The following is a 14,630-nucleotide window of genomic DNA, read 5'->3' on the forward strand; positions in this document are numbered from 1 at the left end:
TGAGTATTTAGAAGAGAAAAAAATGTTCGCTGAAACGTTCAAATAAATTCCAAACGAGGCATATGCATCTACTGTTGTGGATACTGCTTTCGAAATTAGGAAATTGAATTTTTATACATGTACATATTTTTGCCATCAACTTTCTGTTAAATTATTACAAAAATTATTATTGGAATTGTTATGACTTGGTTTAAACTTTTGAAAAAAGAAGTTGATTACAATCATTTTTTTTTTTGGGGGGGGGCGTGTTCTGTTTGATATGTATTTATGACTTGCAAATTTATTAATTTTAAGCTTTTTGCAAATGATTTTTTAAGTGTCTTAGAATTTCATAGTTGCATTTAACATATTCATGTAGATGCTATTTTAGGTAACTATTTTCAGAAGAATATGAACTGAAAATTGGAATGTAATAACTACATTATATTTTTAAGAGGTTCTAACAATTTTGGGGAATTTTTGTTAACTGCATGTAATGTGTAGAAAGGTCATTTTAATAATAATTTGCCAATTGATATGAAATGAGATTGTGAAACATTTTTTATTCAATCAAAGCTGTAAAAAATAAACGGTCTGAATTTTCAAACAGGGAGGAATACTATATCGTCAGTAATTAATACAAAGTATATATCTCATTTGTTTTTTTATCAAGGCCGGAACTTCAATACTCTCAAGCAGTTGCTCTGAATTATGTATGTGTGTGAATGGACTTTTCATGTGTGAAGTGGTCTCATGTGATGAGAATGCAAGCTGTGGAATGGATGCAAACAATGATACGACATGCGTCTGTAACGCTGGTTATGAAGGAGATGGGTACACCTGCTTGGCCATTGGTAAAGATTTTTCTGTTACTTTATCCTCCTCACATGAATTATTCCTAAAGATTCCTCAAGAGAATATCATGTGCTGGGTCAACCAGACCTCTTATTGAAAGAAATAAAAGCAAATCTTATATTTGATGTCATATTAAAAAGAAAATAAACAAATTATCCTTCTTTGATAATGTTTTTAAAATTGTGTTTACTTTTTAAATTTTCATTTTGTGATTTTTTTTATTTTTATTTTTTATTTATTTCTTTTTTTTTCTTGGGGGGGCAGTGTCTTTGCTTGGGATGTGGTTTGTGCTCCCCCACCAAAAAAAAATATATATATATTTATTTTTTTTTAAATCTACAGTAGATATGAACAAAGTGGGGTTTTTATTATGACCTTATGCTCTAACAGTATAAAGGAGGTGTTGTGGCTCAGTGAATAAGTCTCCTGACATTAAAACACAATGTACAGGGCTCAAATCAGCCAATATTAAGTGTTCAGACATTTTGAGATTAATCGTTCCACCTTGTAAATAAGGATATTATTAATATTGATGTTTGGTGTTTTTGCTTATACAATTTGTGACCCACATTATTTCACCCATAAAGACAGGACTGTACCTGCCAATGAGATTGCATTCCCACATAATTTGCCCTTCATTTCATATATCCTTTTATATATCATTTGTTTTTCAGTATATGATCTTCAAGTATGCACTGTCTATGGTGACCCACATTATGTCACCTTTGATGGACGAGACTTCACCTTCCAAGGAGATTGTGTACACACATTGGTCACCTCAGATTGCATCAACGGTACCTCAGACAAAACCTTCAGTGTCATGGCTACAGCGGCAAAGGATGGTGCTGCAGACAACTTCACGTACACCAGGGAACTTAGTGTGAATGTTAACGGACTGGTGAGTTCTGAACCCTCTTGCGTGTAACTTTACATCAGTTACAAATACTGAATTCTGTGACAGAATCTGCTCTTCTCCAATCACATGGCACCATTTCTGTAGCTTATAACAGTAACTGGTAATATGTGATTGATGACAAGTTTATCGAACAGGGACCAAATCTACTTTATTTTCCCCAAAGCATTGTAAATTTCTGGTCTCATTAATTTATGACAAAAAAGTTATTAAAATTATTTGTTCAGCTGTGGAGATTAATCAATTATTTTGCTGTTCCTACAAAAATCAAAATCTGGTATAAATCTTGTGAATTTCAAATTTTCTTCTTTTTTTTGATAGATTTCCAAAGTAATCTTATACAGAGGAAAATGTAAAATGACAAAGGGACAATAAAATTAAATCCTCTAATTTATACCACATAGTCTTCTCACCCTCTGTATATCATTGTTGTCTTATCCAGGCTATTACCATGACAACTACTGATATATTCCTTGATGGGGTGCGTGTCAATGTTCCTTTCTACAAGAGCAATGTATACTTTACACAGAGTGGAGAATATAAGGTATGGAATGTTTGATTTGCTTTATTTTATTCAATCAAATTCAAAGATCTTAATTGTTAAATGGTTTCTAGTTGTATTTATAGTAATAATTGTAAGCGATATTTTAAATCATGTCTATACATTTCATTTCATTAATAATAACTTTTGACCTCTTTTGCTTTTGTTTTTTTTCTCTCTTTAGTCTTTGATATTTTGTTAATATTTGATGCAAGGTGAGGCATGGTTGGAGTATTATAGTTATTTTGACATGCTGGGCTTCATTCTCCTTAAAAAACTGCATTTCAAAGATAGCATTTTGAGTATAGAACATATATTTTCACGATGTTTTCTGTTCTAGAAGTAAAAGGGGTTTGTAGCATTTACAGACCACCCTATTCATTAGCTGAGTCCTATTATTAATGTTATAATCTTGGGCACATGCTGGATAAGACGAGGTAGAAATTAACAATTTCTCAATTGCCCCCACCCCTTCAGGTACTATCTCCTCCTCCCCGTCTCATTCACTGTCACTCTTTTAATGTTTTTGTGTTTCCTACTATTTAATCTTCATCTCTTTGTATCTCACTCTCTATGTTCCCCCTATGCTCTTCTCGTTCCTCATCCCAGGTTGTGATGACGGACTATGATCTGGCAGTAAGATGGGATGGAGTGAGCACAGCCGAGGTGTGGCTCTCCGAGTACTACGCCAGCAATGTGTGCGGACTGTGTGGTAACTTGGATGGTGACGTTAGCAACGATTTCACCAAACCTGACGGGTCGGAAGTGAGTTTTCATGTATATTATTCGTTTATGTTGTTTTCTTGTTTTACACTGCATGATGTGCCTGTTCAGTAGAGGAAAATGGTTTTGCTATGTCGTCCCGCAGTTGTTATACTCTTAAAATGTTTCCATTTTCATGACTTTGTGTAACTTAATGAATCCATGTATTATAAAAATTAGTTGTGGTTTTCAATATTATGTATTTTAGTTTATTTGTGATTAAAATCAATTTTAACAACTTAAATAATATTAAATGAAAACATGAGATTGGTAATGGTAACCAGATATGGGAATGTGTATCTTTATTCGTTGGAAAATGATATGTCTCCCCACAGAATTCCATGCATATTTTGCTGATTAGTTAGCAACTACTTCTCTTTTGCCAGAGTCAATTGTCAATTTGTATTTATCCTTACACAAAGACAGTCTTTGTGTCGTTCAAACTTACATTATGATTGTAACTCCTACTGTAATTAATGTACCTGTGTGTTAGCTTTTCTGGTAGAGCATCCATCTCACTACTGGGAGGTCTGGAGTTCAAACCCTGGCTGCATCAGGCAAAAAAAATGTTAGAAGATTCAAGTGGCTGCTAACCTCTATGGATAGAGCAATATCAATCTGGTGCTGCAAAAGTGGCTTCCGGGCCTAAGATCGATCAGGCAAAATTAATTTCAGAGCATTTCTGCGTCAGATTTCATTTCAAACAATAAAATGTGGATTTTCATCATCAATTTTTCATGTTCAATCTCTCCAGGCAATAACAAGTGAAGAGTTTGGGGACAGCTGGAGTGATGGTAGTCTATCGTGTCCAATGACACCTCCGGACGTTGACCCATGTGCTTCAGATACCATCCTCAGGGATACTGCTATCTCACAATGCTCAATTTATCTCAACGATACAGGTAAAGATTCTATCTGGGCCTGGTAACATGACGCTTTGCGATTGGTTGTGGGGCGGATTTGTATGAGTGAGGAAATTCTAGATTTTTGGTACTGAAATATAGTTATTACTAGTTATTTCTATACAGTAATTCTTTGGAATTTAGGGTTAAAGTAAGACTACATGTATTGTTCATTGCAATGAAATTTAAAATTGTAATGGATTACTGATTACTAGTTATTTCTATACTACTTGTACAGAGCTGCCAAGTAGTACGATTTTTCTGTATTTCATACGGAAATCAGTTTAAAATACGGCAGTACGCTTTTTCATGATAAAATACGGGAAAAAACAAATTAGAGAAGAAAAGGTATTGTTCACCCCACTAAGCATCCGAGAGCTTTCGGGCGGAGATGAAAAAATGGCAGCCGTGTGTTGCTGACCTCCACTTTCAATGAGTTGTGCTTTCATCAAGGCTTTCTGTTTAGAAGTTTCGATATCCTGGCGAATCAATGCGGGTGACAAAGAAAGAAAAAAAAACAATTGAAAATGAAAGAATAGTCGTCAGTCTATTGTTTTTTGTTCCTCTTTTCCACTCTAGATGTGTTTGGAGATTGCTATTCATCAATCCCCTTGGATCCTTACTATGAGAATTGTTTGTATGATATGTGTGCCACGAACCTGAACAGTTCTGTGCTATGTAACATCGTTGAGGTGTATGCTACACGATGTGAGCTCCAGACTGATTGGAGACGCACTGTAGATGGTCCTTGTGGTAAGTGTGTGTGTTAGAGAATGTCTCCTTTATAAAAATGTGTATTTGGGGTAAAGGATGGGGTGTTTTTAGATGAATAATGTTTATTCTATATCTCTTACACAAGAATGTAGTTTCATTGCTCTTGGGAAGTATTGCAGCAAAATGAGGGCCTAAATTCACGAACATTTTATAAATCAAGACTGTGTGTAATACCGATATTTGTTTGTATCAATTTTAGCAAATTGAGATAATATCATTCACATTTTGTGAAGAGGTTGCTGCTTGCTGTGAGTTATACCACTGTTTATTAAGATTTAATCACAGATGGCATTAATGTAAAAGTAGCTATATACCCATGGGAGATGTACCATCTCCCATGTTTTGTCAGGAGAGAATTCAATACATGTAATTAAATTTTCTTTGTGCAAAGGCTACCTCATTCATAAAATTAAACCACACAGTACATCTACAATGGCAGTATTCTAAAGCAGTAATGAGAATTACAGTGGTCATGAAATTGATAAGGTACTATTGGCTTTGAAGTGCATTAAATAAAATGGTATTAACCTTCTTTCAAATGCAGTGAAGTTTAAAATTAGTACATTATATTAGGAAAATGTAATTATTAGTTTTCCCCTTTACCTTTGTAACACAGAAGCTTGCAAATTAGTAGAGCAATTCAGTAATGGGATTTTTAGGTCTCTCACAAATGTATTTATTTAGTTCAAATTTTCAATAACTAAAGATCCTATCATGAGCCCCAAAGGGTGGAATGCAATTTGAGAGAATTTGAAAATTGATATTCATAAAATGTAATATTTTAATGTGTCAACCATATTTTGACTTGTCGCTTTGCACCCTATCATGGTTTCTGTCAGATTTAACAAGAGTTTAACAGGAATTGTTGAGTTGTGAAGTGCATCTGCATTGGGTGGCCATCGATGCCTTTTCTTTTCAGGTTTGGCAGTTGCTGGTCACCGAATGCAGCTTCAAGATGTTTTGTTTCTCTGTTTTGATGAATGTTGATTGAACGATGGTAAAACATTATATTAATGAATTAAGGCATTTTTGGGGAGAATGATACTCAATATTAATTGTGTTAAAGTACATATAATTTGCATTTTCTTTCATACTTTTCCTTCACAAATAATTCTCCAGTTTATGAGTGTCCAGCAAACTCTGTGTACAGCTCTTGTGTGACAGAATGCCCCTCATCCTGTGCTGAACACGGAACAATTGAACAGTGCACGAGTCTAGAGCTGGGATGCACATCTGGATGTGTGTGCGAGGAAGGGTTTGTGTACGAGGGCGACCAGTGCATTGTCTCTAGTCTTTGTGGGTGCACCTACGATGGCCTCTATTTCATGGTGAGCATGCATCCCTTTTCCAAGCAAGATGTCGCTATATAAGTCCTTAAAGTAGTTTACCTAGTTGCAGTCGAAACACCCTTTCAAAATCTAGTTAGGTTATCACTACGGTCATTTCAATGATTTAAAATCTAATCATCCCACCGCTGCCACCATAATGGGTTATTATTCAGATTATTTACTATTTTATTTGACAATAATAAACCACCCCAATATTATAAACAAGAACTGATTAGTGTTAACAAATATGAAAATTCATTATTTTATATCTTGTAGCATTTTCAAAAGTCTCATTGAAACCTTGCCCATTAATTTCCACACATTTGCTCATTTGTTGCACTACTATCAATAAATGCCACCACCATACTTCTTTCCATGTCTGTAGAGCAACGAAGAGTACATCCCGGATGGATGTGGCCAGCGTTGCGTGTGTGACGGTTTATCCCACATGATGTCATGTGAATCCATCCAGTGTGCTTTCAACGGTATTTGTGAGATCAGGGATGGTGCCAGAGCATGCTACTGTCAGGATACAGCGAATGACGATACCTGCTACAATGCAACAGGTATTATTTTTCGTATTTGTAATAATATCATTAAAAAATAGCAACTGAAATGAAAATTGAGGGCTCTTTTATGACAAAACTGATAAATGATAAAGTAATATTATAGCTAGATTTGACACAATAGTTGTGAGGGGCCGCCTATTGTGCGCAAATAATATAGCCCCTGAAACAGTATTTATCTTACCCGGCTGGATCCACCACTAGTACATGTATTTTTACTATTATAATTTAAATTATTATTAGCAGTAGTCGTAGCCCCTGAAACAGTATTTATCTTACCCGGCTGGATCCACCACTAGTACATGTATTTTTACTATTATAATTTAAATTATTATTAGCAGTAGTCGTAGTCATATTTATTATTAGTAGTAGTAGTATTATTATCATTATTATTATTATTATCATTATTATTGTTTATCATTATTATTGCTGTTATCATTATTATTGTTGTTGTTTTTGAAGTGCCTTTCTGTCAGTGCTCAGTAGTTTGTGAGTTCTAAAGCGAGTCTGTAATGTTGAGATTCTTCTGCTGCATGTAATCATTCTACAGTGGGATACACCATTACCCTTGAGCATGCTTCAAGGTCCACCCTGACCATCGCCTGGACAGCAGACCAGGCAGTCACATCGGTCATTATCCAGTACCGTGTCCTAGATGATGAGGTCTGGTCAAACAGCTCCAACGTGGATGCAACAAGGCAGATCGTTATCCTGGATGGTTTGACAGCCTCACAGTCCTACCAAGTTAGATTTGTGTTTGTAGGGGATTCCTTCTATACAAGGTCATCTGTTGAGGTGTTCGATACTTGCTCGCCTGGAGTGCAGGGTCCAGAGTGTACAACAGGTGAGTGCAAAGTAATGAATAGTTGGATTAAAACTATACCAGACTGCAGCAAATGCAGATGTGCTTTATTTGTAGAATAAATAAAGACAGCTCTGTGAACTCATTGGCTCGTATTCTGAAGTCAGGTTTATTAACTTAAACTCAGGTTTAAAGTTGTGGTTTAAGCATGGATAGCCAATTGTTACATAAATCACTAACAGTATAGATATCATATTGCAGCTCATTTGGCTCCCAAGTCATTCAGAATTGTCTAGGAAGTATAAAAATATGATTGTCTTCATCATCAATGAATCGGGGAAGAGCACGGTAAATATAAGAAACATACAACTTAATAACAATTTTGACAATTTTTGGCTTCCCATGATTTTAGTACAGAGTTAGAGCATGGTCTAAATTAAACCTGACTTCAGAATACTGGCCTTTAAGACAAGAGTAATGCTTGTATATCCGAATGTACTATACTAGAATCTAAATAAAGGAATAAAGACAACATAGACTAAAATGTAGCAGAAAATTATCGCAAAGGTGGGCAGTTATGAAGATTAGATAAAGGGAAGAGGAATGGGAAGAAGAAAAAGGCCAGAGGAAAAAGTACAAAACTAAAGAAACAGAGAAAATTTTCTCTTCTGCTTCATCTACTTAATTTGCTTTGTTAGTAGTGTAGTAACAATAATAACATATTTTCATTCTAACATTTGTTCAATAGACTACAGCAGCACAAGTGCATATGACTTCAATCTGATATATGCCACCAGTGCCTCTCTGGAGCTTGAATGGACCCTACCTGGGATCGTGGAAATCCAATGGGTACGCCTCCAGTACCGCGAATCACCCACAGATCCTTGGAACAACGGCACTCTCCTAGAAAGCATGGCGACTTCCGATGTCATCCAGGGTCTGGCTGAGCTGACATCTTACCAGGTACAGGTGGCCATCGGACTGTCCGGCGGGGAGCAGGCAGAGAGTGCCGTACTGACCTTGCTAACTTGTAGCGGTGGGACGGCTGGTCTCAACTGTGAAGGAGGTATGTATTCTTTATGCTCAATGGTGTATTCTGCCCTTAATTTGAAAAAGAAGCAGAAGAAATTCCGGATTATGAAAATGATACTTTATTGTTGTTGGTTGTTCACTTCGTTTTCACGCAACTCATATGCTCTTCCTCTGGGATAAATAATATGACTAAATAATAAAAACATGTCTAGAAGATCATCATAAAGCATCTATTAAGGTTTTTATGAGGCACAGAGAGATAAAGGGGTTGATTGAAAAAAGGCCAAATACAATGCCTTGTCTTCCTTGCAGGAATCTAGCAATCACCTTTTAACACTTGTCATATTCATCATTGACTGTGGTTACGCAGCAGTGGGGTATGTAGGAAGGCAGATGCATAGCAGAATCCCATTAAACAATTATTGCTATGCATCTTTCACAGTGGATTTCCCGCATCCTGCACTGCTGCTTTGTTTATAATGGAATGTGAGTATGGATGATGAAAAGATGGTTGGATGCCTGTGGGAAAGTCGCTGTGCTGACTTAAGTGCTTGTGGAATTTTAAGAAATAAGATACATGATTAATGTGTTGTGTGCATGTGGTTGCTTGTAATACTTAAGATAGGAACAGATTAAAATTTATTTTTTAAATGTTGAAAATGTCTCGATAGCTTCCATGAAGATCTACTGGCAAAAAAGAGAAACATGTTTGCTAGGCAAGCCATCATGATTGACAGATGTTATGTTTTGCTTACTTAAAAAAAATGTTTTCACTTTTTTAAAAGTGAAAAAATATGTTTTCACTTGCCCTAATTTTTCCTATTGAATTATATTTTAAATCATTCAATTGCAATTACTCAGGGGAAATTTGCAATTTTCATTGCATAAATCATTTTGTTTTCATCATTGTGGTTTACCTTTAGACAAAAGGTGCAATCATTTTATTTTAAGATACAAGGTATGTCAAAGTGTTGTATATACCAATCATCACAATATTCCATACATTTTATTCATATGTCTAGAATAGTTTGTGCCGTTTTTTTCAGAAGGGCTTTAATTCAACAACAATGTGGCTGTAAATTGTGAGACAAAATGGCTAGAAAATGGCAAGCTGCTCGCTCTGTAATGTCAACATAACATAAGATGTGGCCAAAGTTGGAGTTATTGTTAATTTCAATTAAAACAGATTTAAGTAACAGCCATATCCATTGAATGCATTTTGACATTGAAAGTACATTTATGAAGAAGTGTGGTTGAAAGTGGATCTATTCTGTCCTTTCCCCTTTTTTAAGCTGTTCCTATTGATGCTAGCGTGGACACGGTCAGTAGTGACTTTGTGACTGTTACCTGGACAGTGTACGTGACCGTCGACCAAGTAGCCGTCCAACACCGTGTCACGACCTCTCCACAGGCTCGCGTCCTGATCACTGCCGATGGGTGGACTGAGGAGCCACCCGTTCCAGCCGATCGTGGGTTGTACAACATAGAGGGGTTGGAGCCAGGTGTGACGTATGACTATCGGCTCAAACTGATCAATGACACGCAGGAACAGTTTGGAGAGACTAATCAGGTTACGCTGTGTCCAGAAGGATTCCAGGGCGCTAATTGTGAAATCAGTAAGTGTGATGTCAAAGTTAGATCATTTAAGTTTATCATTAATTTTGTGTGTAAGGGGAGGGGGGCGGGTACTGCATGTTAAGTTTCAATGTGGTATGTCAACCACGGCAAAATGTCCATATTCCTGTATGTTTTGTCTGAAACTGTTTGTTAGATATTTAAGTTCAAAATTTATATCATACTGTTCATTGTGTAAATCTTTGTAATATACTCTTTGATAGTCTTCATTGCTGCCAGAATTATTGAACAAGTAAATTATTTTCAAGTTCTTCATCCTGTTACCCAGACTATGCAGAACTCGGAGCATATGATGTTCGCCTTGTCGAAGCCATGTCCTCATCGCTCAACGTCACCTGGAAGACCACTGTTTCCATCATCTGGTCACAGGTGCAGTACAAACGGACTTTGGATACCTCTGACCTGTGGGTGTCCACCAACCAGCTCCAACCCTCAGAGACAGAGGTGCTTCTGAGTCCCCTGGTGGAGGATACAGCATACAGCGTCAGGGTACTTGTCACCAGAATGGACGCATCTTCCACCATCAGTGATGTGGTCCAGATGAAGACTTGTGTGGCAGGTTTCAGAGGTCTCAACTGTGAGATTGGTAAGTTGTTAGTTGAACATCGCATGAGTTCAGTAAAATGACACATATTTCATTATTCCCATAGAATCATACTGTGGTTACAAATTTCCAAGATAACTGTTATCCCATGTATACAATTCGGGTTTTTTGTCTCACTTCTGCGAAGCAGAGTGAGACTATAGGCGCCGCTTTTCCGACGGCGGCGGCGGCGACGGCGGCGGCGGCGTCAACATCAAATCTTAACCTGAGGTTAAGTTTTTTAAATGACATCATAACTTAGAAAGTATATGGACCTAGTTCATGAAACTTGGCCATAAGGTTAATCAAGTATTACTGAACATCCTATTAAAGTTTCATGTCACATGACCAAGGTCAAAGGTCATTTAGGGTCAATGAACTTAGACCATGTTGGAGGAATCAACATTGAAATCTTAACCTGAGGTTAAGTTTTTGAAATGTCATCATAACTTAGAAAATATATGGACCTAGTTCATGAAACTTGGACATAAGGTTAATCAAGTATCACTGAACATCCTGCATGAGTTTCACGTCACATGACCAAGGTCAAAGGTCATTTAGGGTCAATGAACTTTGGCCGAATTGGGGATATCTGTTGAATTCCCATCATAACTTTGAAAGTTTATGGATCTGGTTCATGAAACTTGGACATAATAGTAATCAAGCATCACTGAATATTTTGTGCAAGTTTCAGGTTTCATGATTAAGGTCAAAGGTCATTTAGGGTCAATGAACTTTGGCCGAATCGGGGGTATCTGTTGAATTACCATCATAACTTTGAAAGTTTATTAGTCTAGTTCATTAAACTTGGACATATGAGTAATCAAATATCACTGAACATCCTGTGCGCGTTTCAGGTCACATGACCAAGGTCAAAGGTCAATGAACTTTGGCCAAATTGGGTGTATCTGTAGAATTACCATCAAAACTTTGAAAGTTTATGGATCTGATTCATGAAACTTGTACATAAGAGTAATCAAGTATCACTGAACATCCTTTCCAAGTTTCAGGTCACATGATCAAGGTCAAAGGTCATGTAAGGTCAATGAACTTTGGCCATGTTGGGGTTTTTTGTTGAATAACCATCATATCTCTGTAAGTTTATTGGTCTAGTTCATAAAAAGTGGACATAAGAGTAACCATGTATCACTGAACATCTTGTGCGAGTTAGAGTAGTATTCAAAGTCAGCACTGCTGCTATTTTGAACCGCGTGATGCAGGTGAGACGGCCAGAGGCATTCCACTTGTTTATTTTACTTCTGCAAGCATTTAAATTACTAACTTTATCCCCTTAGAATCATACTCTGGTTACAAATATCCAAGATTACTGTTATCCCATGTATACAATTATTATACACTACTCGTTTTTTAAATTTCAACATATAACATTGATTTTATTACTTTGACATGTCATTTTGTTATAGTCATTGATATCATATCTATTTTGTATTTTACCTTGTAAAGAATTTTGCAATTCAGCCTTTGGCTGCGATAAAGTTTTTTTAATAGACCATTTCAATTTATACAAATATATGTTCTACAAAAAGACCTACTTATAATAAAAAAAGTGTCCTTTCCCTTCAGTAGTTTGTAGACTAAAGCTAATAAACTTTTTCTCTCTTTTAAGGATGTGGAATGACCCTTATTAGGCTTGTTTCTTTCATTGCTTGGGTGACAAATCAATGTACATTCATCTAAAACTTTGCAAATATTGTTGTTGTTTTTTCTTTCAATAACAAGCTGATTTATCCAATGATCTATTATCCAAGTCTCGAATCAATATTCAATTACTCCAAAAGGAGGCTGCTCCTCCATTTGATACATAGTTATGGCAGCCATATCTCTTACTCTCCTGAAATGATGTTTTATTGCCCCATTGGAAAGTAGAATTTGAATAGTGACGTCTAACCTCAGATTAAATCTAGCTCAGGTGAATTGCACTAAGTTGCTTCTCTGGGGACCAAAGAGAATTGTTTTGAAATATTTGACTGCTATTCACAATCTGGGGCCCGTTACATAAAGAATTACAACTATTGTAACTTTGCCACCATGGCAACTACCATGGCAACAGGGCTCAGCAGCCAATCAAAATCAAGAGTACCATGGTAGTTGCGAAAATGGCAAAGTTACAACAGTTGTAACTCTATAAGAAATGGGTCCCTGGTCTTAAAATTACTTCGAACAAGGCAATTATTAGATTCATTAATTATATTAGGTCAACTTATACAGACATTCTAACCTCATGTATTTCTTTGCGTATTATATCAGAAATGCCAGTTGTTACCAGTACACCCAGTCCAACCACCATGCAGACCTCACCTCCTACAGAAGCCTCCACCATAGGACTGACCACACCCTCTACCATGGGGGTGACTTTGCCCCCTACCGATGCTACTACCACCATTACCGCACCCCTCTACATCATTGAGACTGTTGGAAAGACCAGTACATCTCTGACATTCAGTTGGGCTCTTCAGCAAGCCAGTGTGGCTCAGGTAAGGCACCTTCATATTTTTTTCACATTTTGGAATCACAGTCATGAAGCATCATCCAAATATTGACCGCCTTAAGGACACTCTTAATTAATAATAATAATTATACTTGCTTATATAGCGCTTAATACTTACTTTGTCAGAAGTCTCAAAGCGCTCTCAGTATATGCAGCATAATTACCCTGGCTTTAGCAGTGCAGCTGTTACGCGCGCTGCGTTTCAAGGAATAAATTCCTGCCAGGTACCCATTTACCTCACCTGGATTGAGTGCAGCACATTGTGGATCAATTTCTAAAGGAAATTACGCTTTGGTTGGGATTCGAACCCGCGACCTTCTTTTTCAGAGTCCGGAGACTAATCCACTGCATGGGCCACAACGCTCCATAAAGTACACTCTTAATAAAGTATTAACCGGGAGTGCATTCTACTTGACAAAAAAGGACCAATCCTCAACAGGCAAAGGATTTCATGTTGTCCCTGAAGGAACCATATTACCCATGTCTAAGGATTTTGGATGATATTATTAGGTACAAGCAGTCACTTTTTGCTGTTCCCCTCAAAGCTGATCAATATGAAATTATTCCTCAAATTTTGTAGATGGGCAGTTGGGTCAAGAGTACGAGCTTAATGGCCCATCAAAGCAAGGAATTGCGATTAAACAGAATTTTAAAAAAAATCTTCCACAACTTTCAACCAATGAAGAGAGATAACACTTTCAACCAAAGAAGACACCACACTTGGGATTTGGAATAGTCTGATATTGAGGTCACTTTGTGCAGTGGAACTAGAAAGAATCATGATTGATTTGTGGAATTAGGGATGGTATGCAATTAATTGCTAGCTGTTGAATTTTTGTTTGCAATGCTCTCTACATGTATATCTGAGAGTGTAGTACAAATATATTTGTCCATTGAGTGCTTTCTGCCATTACCAATCATGATTTCTGTTTCTTTGTATAACAGGTATTTGTGGAGTACAAACCAAATCTTTCACAGATAGCTTGGACACAGGTTCCTGCTTCCTCCCCAGAACAAACATCATTCACAATCAACGGATTGACCCCAGCCATAAGCTATGACATCAGACTTATGCTGGTCTATGAAGATACAACAGAGGCCTATGGGGACGTGTATACACTGCAAACATGCAGCGAGGGATTCAGAGGTGTTGATTGCCAGACTGGTGAGTCTTGTTTCCTACAGAAGGACATTAATTCTTTTTGTTGGACAATATCTAGAAACTAATCCATAAGGGTGATCTAATGTTGTCAAGATGTTTCAAGTTTTATTTTGAAGGAAATAACTGAGAGATTTTGATTCTTGTAAGTATGACTGATTCAATATCCTGTTTTATACCTGGTGGTCTTTAAGGTGATCTGTAAGGTTTTCAAAGTCCCAGATAGACAAGAGTTTAGTATCTCTTAAGGCAACTTGCCAAAGACTGTGCCATGTTTTCCACAGCAGCCT

The 14,630-nt window shown here is 36.8% G+C and overlaps 1 protein-coding gene across 1 annotated transcript in view; it reads left to right on the forward strand.

Annotated features, from left to right (window-relative positions):
- LOC121406899 overlaps positions 1-14,630 on the forward strand; it is a 165,992-nt gene that overhangs the window by 137,810 nt on the left and 13,552 nt on the right. Inside the window, 14 exon segments of the mRNA XM_041597771.1 lie at positions 653-833; positions 1,509-1,732; positions 2,190-2,291; positions 2,898-3,053; positions 3,805-3,952; positions 4,532-4,705; positions 5,846-6,054; positions 6,440-6,620; positions 7,171-7,464; positions 8,171-8,488; positions 9,747-10,070; positions 10,358-10,675; positions 12,941-13,167; positions 14,127-14,346. Coding sequence (XP_041453705.1) covers positions 653-833; positions 1,509-1,732; positions 2,190-2,291; positions 2,898-3,053; positions 3,805-3,952; positions 4,532-4,705; positions 5,846-6,054; positions 6,440-6,620; positions 7,171-7,464; positions 8,171-8,488; positions 9,747-10,070; positions 10,358-10,675; positions 12,941-13,167; positions 14,127-14,346 — 3,076 coding nt within the window.

Source organism: Lytechinus variegatus, chromosome 2, assembly GCF_018143015.1.
Source record: "Lytechinus variegatus isolate NC3 chromosome 2, Lvar_3.0, whole genome shotgun sequence".
Taxonomy (NCBI): domain Eukaryota; kingdom Metazoa; phylum Echinodermata; class Echinoidea; order Temnopleuroida; family Toxopneustidae; genus Lytechinus; species Lytechinus variegatus.